This window comes from Ochlerotatus camptorhynchus, unplaced genomic scaffold (assembly GCF_037179485.1).
Source record: "Ochlerotatus camptorhynchus isolate MF236.1 unplaced genomic scaffold, CSIRO-AGI_Acam_v1.1 ptg000216l, whole genome shotgun sequence".
Classification (NCBI taxonomy): domain Eukaryota; kingdom Metazoa; phylum Arthropoda; class Insecta; order Diptera; family Culicidae; genus Ochlerotatus; species Ochlerotatus camptorhynchus.
In genome coordinates this window covers 1550635-1565645 of record NW_027040706.1, presented here as the reverse complement: position 1 = coordinate 1565645, position 15011 = coordinate 1550635, and the positions used below count along the sequence as shown (strand labels likewise).

General features: G+C 39.0%; 1 protein-coding gene across 2 annotated transcripts; it reads right to left on the bottom strand.

Annotated features, from left to right (window-relative positions):
• Positions 1-522: 522 nt before the first annotated feature.
• Positions 523-13821, bottom strand: LOC135703590 (biorientation of chromosomes in cell division protein 1-like 1). Of its 2 annotated transcripts, XM_065224849.1 has the most exons (5): positions 13353-13821; positions 11662-12605; positions 9425-11596; positions 845-985; positions 523-780 (listed from the first exon to the last, which is right to left on the bottom strand). In XM_065224849.1, the coding sequence occupies exons 1-5, from the start codon at positions 13592-13594 to the stop codon at positions 605-607; spliced, it is 3675 nt and encodes a 1224-aa protein (XP_065080921.1). In that variant the 5' UTR covers positions 13595-13821; the 3' UTR covers positions 523-604. The 2 variants fall into 2 exon arrangements, with proteins under 2 accessions (XP_065080921.1, XP_065080922.1); XM_065224850.1 differs by lacking the exon at positions 523-780 and having other exon boundaries at positions 860-985; positions 9421-11596.
• Positions 13822-15011: the final 1190 nt, after the last annotated feature.

Here is a 15011-nt window from a genome sequence, read left to right as displayed (position 1 = left end):
TAAACGTACCTAGTGTATCATCAATAGTAAAGTGAAACTAGTCAGAGAGTTTTATCATGAAAAATATATTAAATCAAATGTATAAAATTTATCGAGAAAATTGGTATTCAGAAGATATATTATTCATTGTGCAAGATACTTGCGGACCTGTTTATTTATGGACGCCTGTTCTGTAATATAAAACTGAACTATAATATCAAATGACAAAAAAAGGTGATAAATTACTAATTTCATCATCTTTTCTGGGGAATGGTACATTCTGGGAAGTGCTTTTCTGGGGAAGTGCTTTTCTGGGGAATGTTATAGAATCCAACTGGCATCACTAGTATACATCTATCAATATGTAAAGATACAGACAAGCCCTGGGACCTGGTTGCAGTTAAGCAAGGTTATGCCAATGCCCAGGGTGTTAGCTGTAGACCAAAACTAAGATGGCATCCAAATTCTCCCTAATCAAAACCTTCGACAAAAAAATCTTACAGATTTATTATCCTTTATTGAATAAGCAATACCACTTAGATATCATATGGGAAAATATATTTAAAAGTAGCCAAATCTGGTATTAACATGATCGCATGATTACATTTGTTGTGGGTTGGTGCTGTTATATTTTAACTTGCTCACTCGCTCGGGTGCGAGTTCGTGAACTCAGCGAGCGTGGTTTGTACAAATCATTACTGGAATAACGCTGAGCTTTGATTATGCCATTGTTATTGTTGCCTGGGGACCCCTTCTCCTCGCCAATCGGTTTAACATCCGAAATATCGACAGTGAGGATCGCTAAAAGAAAATGAGAGAAGGGATTAGCATAGAAGTTTGTAAATATAACACAGAAACCCCATACCCGTACTGTTGTTATGCAAGATAGGCCCTTTCGGTTTGGGCAGTCCCAATCTTTTTGTTTTTGATGTACGTATAGACGTCTTAGCATTTTCCTTTGCAAGCTCAACGACACCGGTGGCTGGCTGAGTTGCGGAGTGACCATCTGTAATTACACAAAAATATAAGGCACTAATGAGAATATTGTCCAGTTTGTTTCTAAGCGAAAAAAAAAAACGACGATAGAGCAAAGAGTTCGCGAATCACGATGAGATGGAATCAATGCATTATGCATTGCAGCATAACCCCGAGCAATTAGCTTCCCATTATGCTGATGCAAAGGCAATGAAGAGAAATCTCTCGTGCGGAGCTGGACCTCGTTACGCACACAGTGGTACAGGTACATGAACGTGGAGAATGAGATAACATCCATTTCATTTACTTAACCAGAACAAATGTTTCTTGTGTAAAATATAGTGGCAGCAAAATAAAGCTCTGTACACTTAGAGTTGTGACAGGAGATGGATCGTAGGAGAACAACGACAAGGAATCAAAAGAGAAGATACAAGTACATGAGGAAGGAATGGTATAAACGGATGTGATGACCCCGGAGTCTGAGTATTACATATAGTATGATTGTGCTTGCCACACAATTATACTAATACAGAAAATTTCATTTAATGGTACAGGCATCAAAAGCTCTCCGTAACGTTGATCGATTCTCTTTAGCTTCATCGACTTTCTCTTTAGCTAATAACTTGCTTATCGAAGCGAGTGTGTTTGAAGTATTAGATGCTAGATCATAGTTTCTTTCAACGAACTGTGTGTTGAAAAAGCTGGAAATGTCTTTCAATGGCCGTGGGGATGCAAAGAGAAAATCGACGAAGAGAATCCGTCAATGTAACTTACGACCAAATCAATTGTTCGGTTTGAATTCTTTTGAAATTGTACTCTCAACATTAGATTCCCTTGGTATTTTGCACGAATACGGAAATCCTCTTGACAACCGTCATTGATATTTCCGCAGAGCTACTTAAAAAATATTTGAAACCACACAATTGTTTGTTGTTTAGACTTTATCATTTTAATAAACACAATTGATTTGGAGGATTCTATAACATCCCCCAGAAAACCATTCCCCAGAAAACCATTCCCCAGAAAACCATTCCCCAGAAAAGCATTCCCCAAAATGTGCCATTCCCCAGAAAAAATGATGAAATTAGTAATTTATCACTTTTTTTTTGGTCATTTGATATTATACTTCAGTTTTATATTACAGAACAGGCGTCCATAAATAAACAGGTCCGCAAGTATCTTGCACACTGAATAATACATCTTCTGAATACCAATTTTCTCGATAAATTTTACACATTTGATTTAATATATTTTTCATGAGAGTCGAGTTTCGAACGCCTTTGGATACGGTTGTGTTTTAAGTTTGTTCTCTGTTTTGTGCGTGCATTCGCTTTAATAGTTTTCGGCTGCATTTGCCGGATTAGCGCTGGCACTCTGCCTCCCGGACGGTTATACGTGTGTTAGTGGTGGTTTTCTCGCTTTCCGAGAAGTTTTAGAATCGAGAAAGAAAACATGATTCATAATGTTTGCAAAATTGCAAGCATCAGAAGATTTGGCGCTATCTGCGTGGATTGATTTTTTCTCCCGGACCAGAAATTTGTGGCATCGCGAGTGAAAATTTAAATTTCAGTTTATTTACGCGGTGATGAGAACGGCGCTGTTCTATTGTTAGGGTTTTGAAATGTGCATTGCTTTTGTGCACGGAATGACTTGAAAAAGAAAAGTGATATTTGGTTGTTGTGTGGTTGGAGTCGCTGGAGGAGGAATTGTTTAGGGATGACTAGAGAAAAATATACGTGGAAGCATCGGGAATGCGCTCCCGGGTGAAGTGATTTGGTGAGTACGTTCCAGTTGAAGATTGTTGACAAGTGTATTTGTGGTGATGCAAATTATGGTTTAGATGACGCATGGCTTCAAACATTTTGTGTATCCAAATAAAACATATTACATACTAAATACGCACAGGGCATCGTCTGCTGACCATTGCCGCGGGTATATCGTGGGAGTCCCAGGTACCCGGTTCAAGCTTTAGTTGGCGGCGGTGGCTCTTCTTGACCTTCTACCCCCTGAGTAGTTAGTGTGAATAAGGGCGTATATGTGATGTTTTGCTGTACCTGTTGTGGACATCTAGTGCATCCTGTTCCCTTAACTTGTTGAGGACACCCTGTCTTGCCTCAAAAGTTACCCTTTTTGAAGTACTAGTCTTAACAACATAAAGGACACCATTACGGAGCATGAGATTTGATCAAATTATTCGCAGTTCTACTTGTCCAACGCCCCCGGCTGGGTGAGGGATAGAGGATGACACACACACACACATTTGATTTAATATATTTTTCATGATAAAACTCTCTGATTAGTTTCACTTTACTATTGATGATACACTTTTATATACTTATATACTTTTATGGAACTATGTATTTATCAATTCCAAACCATTTTATAGCTCTTTAGAAAATGACAACCTTCAAGTTTTCGAGCACTTCGTTCATCATTTAAAAAGTCAAAGGGTCTATTATCCAATCCAATTCAACCAGTCGGAAACTGTTAAACCTTATCGAAGAATTGTTCGACCTGAGTTAAAGAATTTCTCGTGATGGATTAAAAAATCGGTGCATGGAACGTTGAACTACCGATTACAAATTTATAACATTATTCCACACGTTATTATCCCGAATGGGCATTACCCCGAATCCCTTGCGAAAAACTATTGATTATAGATTTTTCTTATATATAAAAAGAAAGGAATATTCCCTTCTTTATCGTTTATCCAAAGAATTAATTATTTCCTTTTGTTATATTTTCAAAGAAGGGAATATTCCCTTCTTTATCATATGTTTAACGAATTAATGATGTTCTCTTTTATATATTCAAAGGGAATATTCCCTTTTTTATCGTATATCTAAAGAATTAATTATTTCCTTTTCTTATATTTTCAAAGAAGGGAAAACCCTTTGATCCATTAAGGTTCAATTTACTTTGATGCTTTTTGGAAAATTTCAAACGCAGTTTTTTTTCCGACGCATTGTTTCAAATTGCAAAAAGCTCGCACTATTCGATTATTTTTGATATTTTACACAAAATGAAGCGAGCTTTTTGCAATCTAAAATAATGCGTCGAAAAAAACAGCTTTTGAATTTAAAAAAAAAGCATCAAAGTAAATTGAGCCTTAAGAAGTTATTCTCTTCTTTTTATATACACGAAAGAAGATTCCAGGAGTGACTATAATAAACAAAAATAGTCAATCTAATACATGGCATACTTTTCTGGGGAATGGTGCGTTCTGGGGGATGAGATTCTGGGGAATGGTTTTCTGGGGAATGTTACAGAATCGATTTGGAGTTTTAGTCAAAACTCTGTATGCAAATCATTCACATCTAGTTCTATTTTGATTGGATTGATGTATCATTATAACGCTGATTTTTAAATTATATTCATACATTTGATTTGATTCTGTCAAAATATGTATTGAATGACGATCTTCTTAAAATCATCTGATTATAAGCATGGGGCTTGGGTGAGTCAAAAATAATTCAGTAGGCGGCGGGTGTTTTGGTTCAGTGTAACGCATTGATATTAGATTTTAGGGTCTGACACATATGGCATAATGGATACTTGGCATAACGGAAATTTGGTATAATTGCTTTTATACGACATATTTTTAGAACCAACACGCAGAAAAATTGATTTTTGTTCCAGGGCCTAATGTATTTTATTACCCTGCGCTTCGGTCAGAGAGCGTATAGGGCGTCGTTGTGCCAATTTGGTCGTGGCACATTTCGAGTATGAGAGAGTAATTGCAGTTAGATCAAAAGTGCCTGAGAAAAATGCAAGTACTTTCGCAGATTACCCGAAGTTGCGATAGTGAAGGTATGATCACAGAAAAGCAGACATAACACTCTTAAAACGTTCATCAAAATCGTTTTTAACGGTCAATTTAAATGTTTCTTAGTTGGTAGTACTGCCATTTGTGGTGCACATGATCAATTCCCTAGCGTTTGACGTTTACACACTACAACCAACAATCAATACGAAACTAACGATTTTAAATTGGCTCACTACTTGACTAGCCTATTGGTCCCAAGCAAACGATTAACGTATCCCATTCTAGTCGAAATTCTAGTACTACGCAATGTTTGTTTTGATTCTCTATGAAAGTTTGACAGATAAAATGAGGGGTTATTGGTTTTTCCTATGTTTCGAGGGGTGAATCGATTAGCTTGGGACCGAAGAGAGTACCAGAGCTAAGCCAAAAAGTTGAGCACGTTATTTCGGGACCTTCTAGTCTTAGAGTTACCTCTATGCTACAACCATCTGTTGAGTGTATTGCCCATCAAAGTATATACGTCAGGGGTTTACAATTATAAATTTTCAATGTGTTGTGTCTGCTTGTCTGTGAAATAACATTGAGGTAACGTTAGGATAAATTCAAAACATTGAGAAATATTACGCATCACTTTCAGAAATACTTCACTACGCAACCGATGAACCATTCTGACGGCCATATTAGTACCCAAGTAACCATATAGTCGCAATATAGCTTGTATATTCTTACTTTGCTTGAGTATGGTTAGTTGGGGAATCTGATGAAGCTGTCACTTCTTGAAACTGATCCTTTCGTATTTCTTTCATTGTCCTTTCGCAAACGGAGCGCTCGATGGACCAGTGACTTTGGACGTGAGCCTCGTCCCAGATCACCATGGCAATTCAATAACATATGGTGGACATCAAACCGACCAAAAAAGGCGGAATCATATTAGAACCAACCAACCAAGGACGGTCTACGGAAGGAAATTGCCGGTGAAGCACGGAATGAAATACGAAGCGTTAGAGAAAAAGTCCAAGGGATTCCAAAAGAAGCAAATAACGACGGCGGAAGAGCAAAATATGGTGAGAGCTTTCCATTTATTAAAAAAAAAAAAAATATCAAAATTACACTAAATACATGCCAGGGTTGAAAAGAATATTTTCGAACCTGGAAGTGTGTATGTAAAGGGCGAACACGAAATTATTGCGACACATTCAACAGGGCATAACTTTTTTACCATTGGGTAAAAATCAACCAAATTTTGCACACTTTCTCATTGATGCGTATTGTGTACATGCTGTCAAACTAGAAGTCGTGTTTTTCGATTCAACGAAAATGGAGGTGGACCAACGCGAGTTGAGAGAACAAATTCTTTCCAAACACCTGGAATTTCCTGACCTGTCGCACCGGCAGTTGGGAAAAATGTTGAACATTCAGTCTCCAGAGTGTTGAAGCGGTTCCAGGAGCGGTTGACGTTGGACCACGGCAAAGGAGCTGGAAGAAAACCGGGACCGGAGAACAAAAAGACGGAGGGAAAGGTGAAGCGGATGATTAAAGCAAATCCCAACAAATCCCCAAAGCCGTGATTTGGCTAAAAAGATCGGCATGTCGCAGAGCTACGTCCAGAATGCAAAGAAGAGAGCTGGACTACATACATACAAGATACAGAACTTCCCAAACCGCGATGAGCGGCAACAATCGACGGCTAAAACTCGGGCACGGAAGCTCTACGAGAAGATGCTGACAAAATATGGCTGCTGTGTGATGGACGACGAAACGTATATAAAAGTCGAATTTAAGCAAATTCCGTGGTTGGAGTTTTTCACCGGCAAGAGCAAGTTCGATGTGGACGACAAATTTAAGAAGAAGAAAATGTCGAAGTTCGCCTCCAAATATCTAATTTGGCAGGCCATTTGCTCTTGCGGACTGAGGAGTGAGCCTTTGGTGACAAAGGGCACAGTAAATGGCGAGATCTACAAATCTGAGTGCCTCGAAAAGCGCCTTTTGCCGCTCTTGCAGCAGCACGACGAAGCTCCGCTATTTTGGCCAGATTTGGCATCATGCCACTATTCTAAAAGTGTCCTGGAGTGGTATGAGGCCAATTCTGTCCATTTTGTTCCAAAGGACATGAATCCGCCAAACTGTCCGGAGCTGGGCCCGGTGGAGCAGTACTGGGCAATAATGAAGCGGGAACTTCGGAAGAGCAAGAAGACAGTCAAAGACGAGAAGGACATGTTAAGAAAATGGAAAAAAAAAACTGAGTAACTGGTACCGGATGACACTGTAAAGACTTTGATGGAGGGCATCAAGCGAAAATGCGTTCAATTTTACACTCAAGGCTCCATCGATTAACTTTTCTTTTGATTTTTGAAGTAAATATATGTATAAAACTACCCTAAAATTTTGGTTTGATTCTAAACATTATAAGAAAATTGGCATGACATTTTCGGTGTCGCAATAAATTCGTGTTCGCCCTTTATCACCAATATCCATTTGATAACGGTGATGCATACATGCGGGGTTTATTGTGAGTGAAAGTAACCTCGGAATGGGCGTGACTCTCCAGACATTCTGAAATGGGTTGCTGGATCTGCAATAGAGCTATCACCTTCTAACTCCCGGACTAAAGCTGTCTACAATGACCATAAATGCGACATTGTAGAGAGAGTTCTTCCATAATAACACTGCCGGCCAGTGGGGGTTAGAGGGAATACACAACACACACACACAGGGCCTAATGTATTTTATTATTGATTCAAAAATATTGTATCGCTATTTCAACAAAACATATTTATGAATGGTTTTTAAAATCAACAAACAGATTATTGACTCTACAACCGGTTTGTTGAGTCAAAAATATTTTACTTTGAATCAACCGAATAGTATATTTGATATTTGAAAAATGGACTTTTTTTCCTAAGACCACAACTTTTGAAAAAAATAATTTGAAAAAAAAATCGGAATACGTATTTCTAACCCAAATTTTATTACTAATCAGGATTTTTGTTCGATTTATGTTCCAGGATCACATGGAAAGGAGTATTTTCTCTCGCCGTTTACCAGCTTCCGCGCGAGGACGCCCGCGCGACCTGATGCACCGGCCACGGGGAGACGCCAATCGAGTTCAAAAAAATACAAATTGTAGTTCGAAGGATGACTAATAAATGGGTTATAACATATTTGCCCTCCCTGAGTGTTTTATTGCTTATTATTTATTACCCCCTTAAGTTTAAGTTTCATGTCGGTTTGTCGGTGGTTCCGCTTCCGCTGTCATTGTGCTTGAGCCTTAAGGACAAGGTTGATAGAATCCACAAATGGCCTTTGTCATGGCTGATTTATCGTGTAAAATCAGCCATGATGGTGGCCATTTGTTGATTCCATCAATCTTGTCCTTAAGTGTTAACGTTTCAACTACATAGGGGTAAGAGGGGCATAGTGAATAGGTGGGGCATAGTGAGCATCCCGTGCACCAGCTTGGACTTCCGCCCGTTCGGAACAAATTGGTTGGTGGTAGGATCAATGATGATATTGAACCTACTACCAGTTGATTTGTTTCATGCAGCTAGAGATCCAGGGCTAAACTGCGGGATGCTCACTATGCCCCACCTGTTCACTATGCACCTCCTCCCCCTAGTTGACGTATTAATAAAAAAATGCTAACAATGTTTAAACATGCTTGTCTTGGATAAAATGGAAAACAGAATTTGTTAGATCCGGTTAACTGCCGTTATACGCATAAGAGTCCCACGGTGCATAAGGATTGCATAGAACATGGGACAGTTATGCGTACAACGGCAGTAAAGATCACTTCAAAATTACGTGCAAATCCATTCCAATTATAGTGGAAACCACGGAACATAACGGTATTTTCCAGTAAATATCATTTCTAAATCACGTAAAAATTACATGATAACAGCTTCCAACTTAAGTGGAAATCACGTTATATTTACGTTACTGTTCAAGTTGACCGCTAAATAGGAATATTTTTGGCTACATGGTATTAACGTAAATGTTACGTGAAAAGTAGTAGGGACGAAAGCTACCTATGTTTTCACGTAGATCGGACGTGCATATTTTTTGGAATGTAACGCATCGTAACAAATGTATTATTAATTTGTGCACGGTGAAGTCATTGATATTATAAATGTTTTCTGATCGATAGAACGGAAACTCTACTATCTGTTCTAAAGAATGAAACAAATGTGAAACTTAAGATAGGGTCAATTAGAGGACCACTATGCCCAAAAACCAGTACACCAGTAAAATGTTGCTAGAAACAGCTAATCCCGCCAATTGGCTCTTATGGATGGGACAAGATAGTTTTGGTATTATTTTTTTTATTTTTGGTTGTTTTCTCAAGAAAGTAGGAAACTTTTCGTGTACTATGTAAAGTGTTGGTACTTGACAACCAATTCCAATGTATAACTCAGTATACTGTCCATAAAAGCATAACCGTTCCATATGATTTGTCAGAAATTATTAATTCATTAGAATCGACTGTAAACTACCGGCATTTTACATTGTGCAATAAAAGTTACATGTTTGGTTTAGAAATCATTGTGAAAAATACCAAAACTAGGTAGCCCTATCCATAAGAGCGTGTGTAGAAATAAATTTTCAATAGTGTTTTTTCGACTTGCTGTTTTTCCAGATGGGACAGATATGCTTTTATGGGCAGTATAGGCACTCAATTGTCTTGCATGCATTATTATACTAACCTACCTGTTTTAGACAACGGTTTGGATGAAATGCATTCATCAAAATCGACGTTCGATTCCGAAGTAGTGTCTTCAGGTGATCGCAAATGCTTTCTTCTGATGGATTTTTGATTTGGTTTTCCTTTCTCGATTCCCGTTGTTACATCATGTTTCACGCTGTGGTCACTATCAATTGATATGGCACGCATTTTCAACAGCTTTGAGGATTCAGAATCGACATTGTCAGGATTGCCACTCAGTTTAAATGTCGCTGGCGTTGAGCAGTTCAAAGGCTCCAACACTTCCACCGTCATTGTTTCGTCGTTTTCAATCTCGGGAAATATGTCTCGGGCACTAGTTTCCTTTGGACGAGTTGCTTCTAAATCTAGTGAATATAGCTGATCGTTTGATCGTATGAAATCGTCTGGAACCAAAATGTTATTTGTTCTCTGCTTCAAAAAATTCAGTAGTTTTTCGTTGATGGCATAAACCTGACCATCTTCTGGCAAGTACAACAAGTCCGCTTCCTCATCATAACTGGAATTGAGTTTTGCTTTCTGTCTGACAGGAGACGAAATGATTGGCCCGGAACTGATCCTGTTACCATCGCAGACAAACTCTAGCTCAATACCCTGATCATCTTCACTGGCATTTCCATTTTCAGTTATCAGCCTTTTTGCCAGAACCATTGCTTGCTCTCGCTTTTTCTTTTCATCTCGTTCGATTTGTCTGCGCACTTTCATGAGCTTCCGAGCTTCGTTGAAGTTCGATGCAATCTTTGGTTTTTTCACCTTGTTCTTTGCAACATCCAGTCCCTGCTGGATTTTGTCAAGAGTAGTTTCATCCCCGCACAGTCGTTTTTCGCCAATCAATAATTCCAAATCCATGTTATCTCCGTTGGTTAGCATCTGGTCTACAACTACTGGTTGGGTAGCTAAAGTCACTAAATCATCCGGATTTGCCTGGTGAAAATTGTGAGGAACCGTTGTCAATATGTCATCGTCCATGCTTGATGTTTCTTCTTCCAGTGTATGTTGTTCATTGGCTTTAATGACCTTAGCCAGCTCAGTCGGTTCTAGCACAATAACGCCCTCCTCTAGTTGATCGATTGACTCACTAGTGGACAATGCTTCATCTCTTTTATCTTCCATTTCTGAGCAAGGTAGCGGGACTTCATCATGACACATTTCTCCGTTCTTTCCCAATTTGGAAGGTTTTTCGAAAGAAAATGCAAAAACGTCCATACTGGTGACTGTTTTACGATCAGCTTCTTTAGGAGATTTATGGTTATGCTTTTTAGTTTTTTTCGACACTTTGGAGATTTCTCTAGATTTTGCTTTGTCGGGGGATTTGGCTAAAGCTTTTGTTATTTTCTCCATCTTTTTTGGATCGTCATGCAGTTGTTCCTCATCAAATCCTTCAAAGCTGGAATCCAACGAATCATTCAATTTATCTTGATTATCTTGTGTGCCTCCTCCAGCACGTTTGTCAGAACCTTGTGAATCTTTCACAGAATCATTTACTGATTCTCCAGACCGGACCGTAGAGCCTCCAGTAGGCTTTGCAGTTTTACCGTTCTCAGCTCCATCATTAGAATCTCTGTCGGTGGAGCGTCGCCGTTTCGAAGATTTTTCGTGTGCACTGTAATGGTCATCATCATCCTTTCTCTTTTCATGACTCCTTCGGGAACTTCCATTGTTTGAGTTGCTATTTCCATTTTCGTGTTTGCGATCTCGATGGTCCGATTTACGGCTACTGCTACTGCTGCTATACTTTGAAGAACCGTGTGATCTTCTATCATCCCTCGAAGACGACGAACGCTGACGGTGCGATGAGGAATACTTACGTTCGCACTCACGTTCACGACCACGATGTCGATCTTTTTTCGATTCCTTATCAGTGTTGTGTTGCTGAACAGCAGCCAAACTGACGACTTCCACCTGTGATGCGTCCATTTTATCAACATCCGGAGCCGACTCGGTGCTATGTTCATCGTTTAGAGGCGTTTTCGCAGAATCACAGTTTTCCAACTGATCACTGGCGTTCAGAACTCTTTGTTCCAGTGTAGAATCTTCACAAATTCTTAATGATCGCTCCGAGTGCGACGAATTTTCCTCATATCTAGCTGGTGCTACCGGGGACGTCGTGTATTGACGGTGTTCATCCGAATCATTTAGTGTCATTTCTTTAGCAGTACCTATGCCGTAAAACAAAAGATATGTGTTAACTATATATTTAATCCATTATTCTTCTGAACCTTACCTTCTTCGACACCAGAATGTTGCCTTTCAGGGGACCTCTCTTTGACATACCCTTCCATCTCTACAGCAACATACCTGGTGCGTTCAGTTCCCTTAAAATCGTATGCTTCTTGTCTCAAATCGAAGTTAGATTTTTGCGGTCCTAATTCACAACTCACACCGGCATCGTCATCAATACTATCCACCAGTTCACCCTCTTCTTCGTTTGAATTCTCATGGAAGTTCGGCATTTGAGCCTCTTCCGTAATGTCCAGTCGAGGATCTGTCAGAATGTCTGATTGTTGTTCTTGTTGTTGTTGCTGCTGTTGTTGGGCAACACCCTCCGAACTTGTAATTATAGACAGACGACTGTTGCTAGACACCTGCGACAGCTGGGAATCATTCTGGCCTATTTCCGGACTTGTCTTCATGGGAATACAAACTGCATCCTCTGTATGTGTCGGCTGCTCATCGACACCATTCATTTCATTTTGCTCAACAGGAATAGACCCGCTTGCACCGGTGGGCCCTTCATTTGATTCATTTTCGACCGATTCCTGCGATGTTAGGCCGCTGATGGCCGAAGCATTCGAGTCGTTGCTTTCATGCTTCGTTTGACTGGGTGGGCGCGTTTCCAGTGGTTCAAAAGCTGGCGATTCAAAGTCATCAATATGTTCTTTAGACTCGTTCAGTTCTTCATGTGCATTATGTTCCATTGTAGGATGTAAGTCCGACGAGGTGCTAGAGGATTTCTTGTCAGAATCAGGACTTACGGCTTCCAAATCTTCTGGTAAAAAGTCTGTTTGTACGTCTAATCCACCACTACCATTGACAATTGGTTTGGGTTTTTCAATACCTAAGTAGTTGTACACTATCTCTTCAACTTTCGGATGAAACACTGTCGATATCTTCGGATTTACAACTTGATCTACGATGCGCTCCACACCGGTTTCCAGAAACCCGGATCTGCAATGGATAGTAGGAAAATGATAGACTTTTAAAATAAGTATCTTAACTCTTTCTCTGCATGGGCAAGCGCATAAAATCCACAGCTAACAGCATTTAGCGCTTCCTAGAATCAAGCAGAAAAGTTTACCAACGGGTTCTATAAAAAAGCTGTCCTCTTCTCAATTGTTGCTGCAGATAAGAAGGGAAAGTTCCAGCGTAGCTCTTTGATCTTGAGTTGTGTCAAGATTGTTGATCTAAATCATATGCATCGGAATTCACATAAACATTGCCCATAAAACGCAAGAAGATGGTGATTCAATACACAGTAATCGCAACAAAAAACACTTTTTATGAATATTAAGTACGCATTTTTAAAAGAAAACGGGACTACTCATAAAATGACTAAAATTTTACACAATTATGAGTAATTGCTAGTACAAAAATGAATACAAGTTATGCATTTATGAGTAACAGATATTCATAAAAGGTGTAAACAATACACACAATTTAAGGTGTAGACCCATTTTAGCAGAATATGCATACTTTATATTAAAAATGTAGTCCTTTTTAGTCATTTTTGCGTATTTTGCGGCTTCCGTGTAATTTTTCTGAGGTATGGCAAAAAAAACTGGTACAATTACCCTATACTCTATCTTCAAACATTTTTTTATACCCAACAGGTAGCTATGCACGTAACATTTACTGTTAATTGCTTTGTTTTGAGAATCCCCTACAAAATGGCCAAGAAAAAAAAAGAATACTTACTCTATAATGTTTCTTCTGAGCTTCTCCCGTAGTTGATTCTTATGACGAATATTGTCGATCCATTTCTGCTGCGAGAGGAATTTGCTCACCGAACTTTCCACCCGCTGCCGGAGGTTCTGGTATGCCGGCTTGGTATCGACGTCTGCTAGACACTCCTTTCGGAATTGATCGAAGAGTCCTTGAGATTTTACCTCATGTACGATCGCATCGATGAAGCTGGGATCATCGGCAAGATTTTCCATTTTGATTCTCTACGATTATTTTGCGTATTACAGCTTTTGACACTCCAAAAAGAAAAACGGAAGTGATTTTCAACACTAACTTTAAAAACTTATAAAGTTGATCATTTCACAGATCAGACGCTAATAAAAAACGGGTTTTAGCATTTTTTTTTTCCACAAAATAAGAATTTTTAACAACAGTTTCTTTTTCACCGATTCAATCGAAATTGAAACCGAAACAAATAAAAGCGTATTGATCAGTTCACGAAAATTTGCCGCACTCTTCTCTCACCCGTAAGTTTTGACAGTTTTGGGTGGTTTGTTTTGGCTCCCATTCGTTGCTATCTCTTTTACTCAGAAGCAAAATGATAGGGAGCAAAAAGTGAGGTTAGGGACCGTGCACTGATCTATATGTTTTTGATTCGACTGATTGATGAGGTCCAGCTAGAATTGGGCGATCGCGAATGTTTTCGCAAGAAAATCAAGGATGATTTTTGAAAAGAACGTATACGTATACACGCTAGTTTCAGGCTCCTCATTTTTGAGTCAAAAACGCTCCAGTCCAGCCAAAAGGGAAGTTACTCAAAAATGAGTAAACATGATTATACATAAAATTTGAGTAAACGTGCCAATGGAGGAAACTGGGTAACGGTTACTCAGATGATGGCACTTATCAACTGAGTAGACCTTATCCATTTCGATAGAAACGAATTAATGCCCCATGAATGCTTTATATATAAATTATTTCGTCCAGAAAGAATACAAAACAAAACAAAAACATTGTGAAATGATAATTAAGTATTTATTGATACCAACACCAACTAGCTTTCGCCATCCAAGCAAACTAACGATTTTAGATTGGTTCACACTGGACTAGCCTATATCACATTAACGTACCAGAGCTGAGCCAAAAAGTTTAGCACGTTTTTTGGGACCTTCTGGTCTTAGAGTTACCTTTATGCTATTACGTAGCTGCTTCACTTCTGGAAACTAATTTTAGACTCACTGTGCAAAAATCGCCTGTTCACAACTTCAAAGCGCCATGTATCCAGAATCTGAGTAGATTCCACTCATCGGAGCAAAACCAGTTTACTCATTTTTTTACAACTCCATACAGCATGCAACAATGAGTGCGATCTACACGGTAAGTGTTGGATTTTTTGGGTTCGGACCTCCTCAAAGAAACGCAATGGATTGCGTTGTGCCGTGATTCTTGAAGCTAGATAATATATTTCATTAATTAGAGAAAGTAAAATAGAATTCATCCCACTTACAATTTGGTCTACCTTATATTGGCACAAATCCAACAAATTCTGCTCTGCATGTGCGCGGTTTAGTGTCGATCTAGTAGTTATTTAAATCAAATTTAATTATAGCTATTCGATAAACAATTTACGAACTTACAATCAGATTACAGCAGTGTAACCTATCCGAAAGT

What these genes read in the sequence shown, in the direction of transcription:
- LOC135703590 (XM_065224849.1), bottom strand. Translation starts at nt 13,594, where the DNA reads ATGGAAAATCTTGCCGATGATCCCAGCTTCATCGATGCGATCGTACAT. An exon ending in CTCAGAAGAAACATTATAGA is followed by an intron (nt 12,606 to 13,352) that starts GTAAGTATTCTT and finishes TATCCATTGCAG; the next exon opens with ATCCGGGTTTCTGGAAACCG. An exon ending in CAAACCGTTGTCTAAAACAG is followed by an intron (nt 986 to 9,424) that starts GTAGGTTAGTAT and finishes GTGTAATTACAG; the next exon opens with ATGGTCACTCCGCAACTCAG.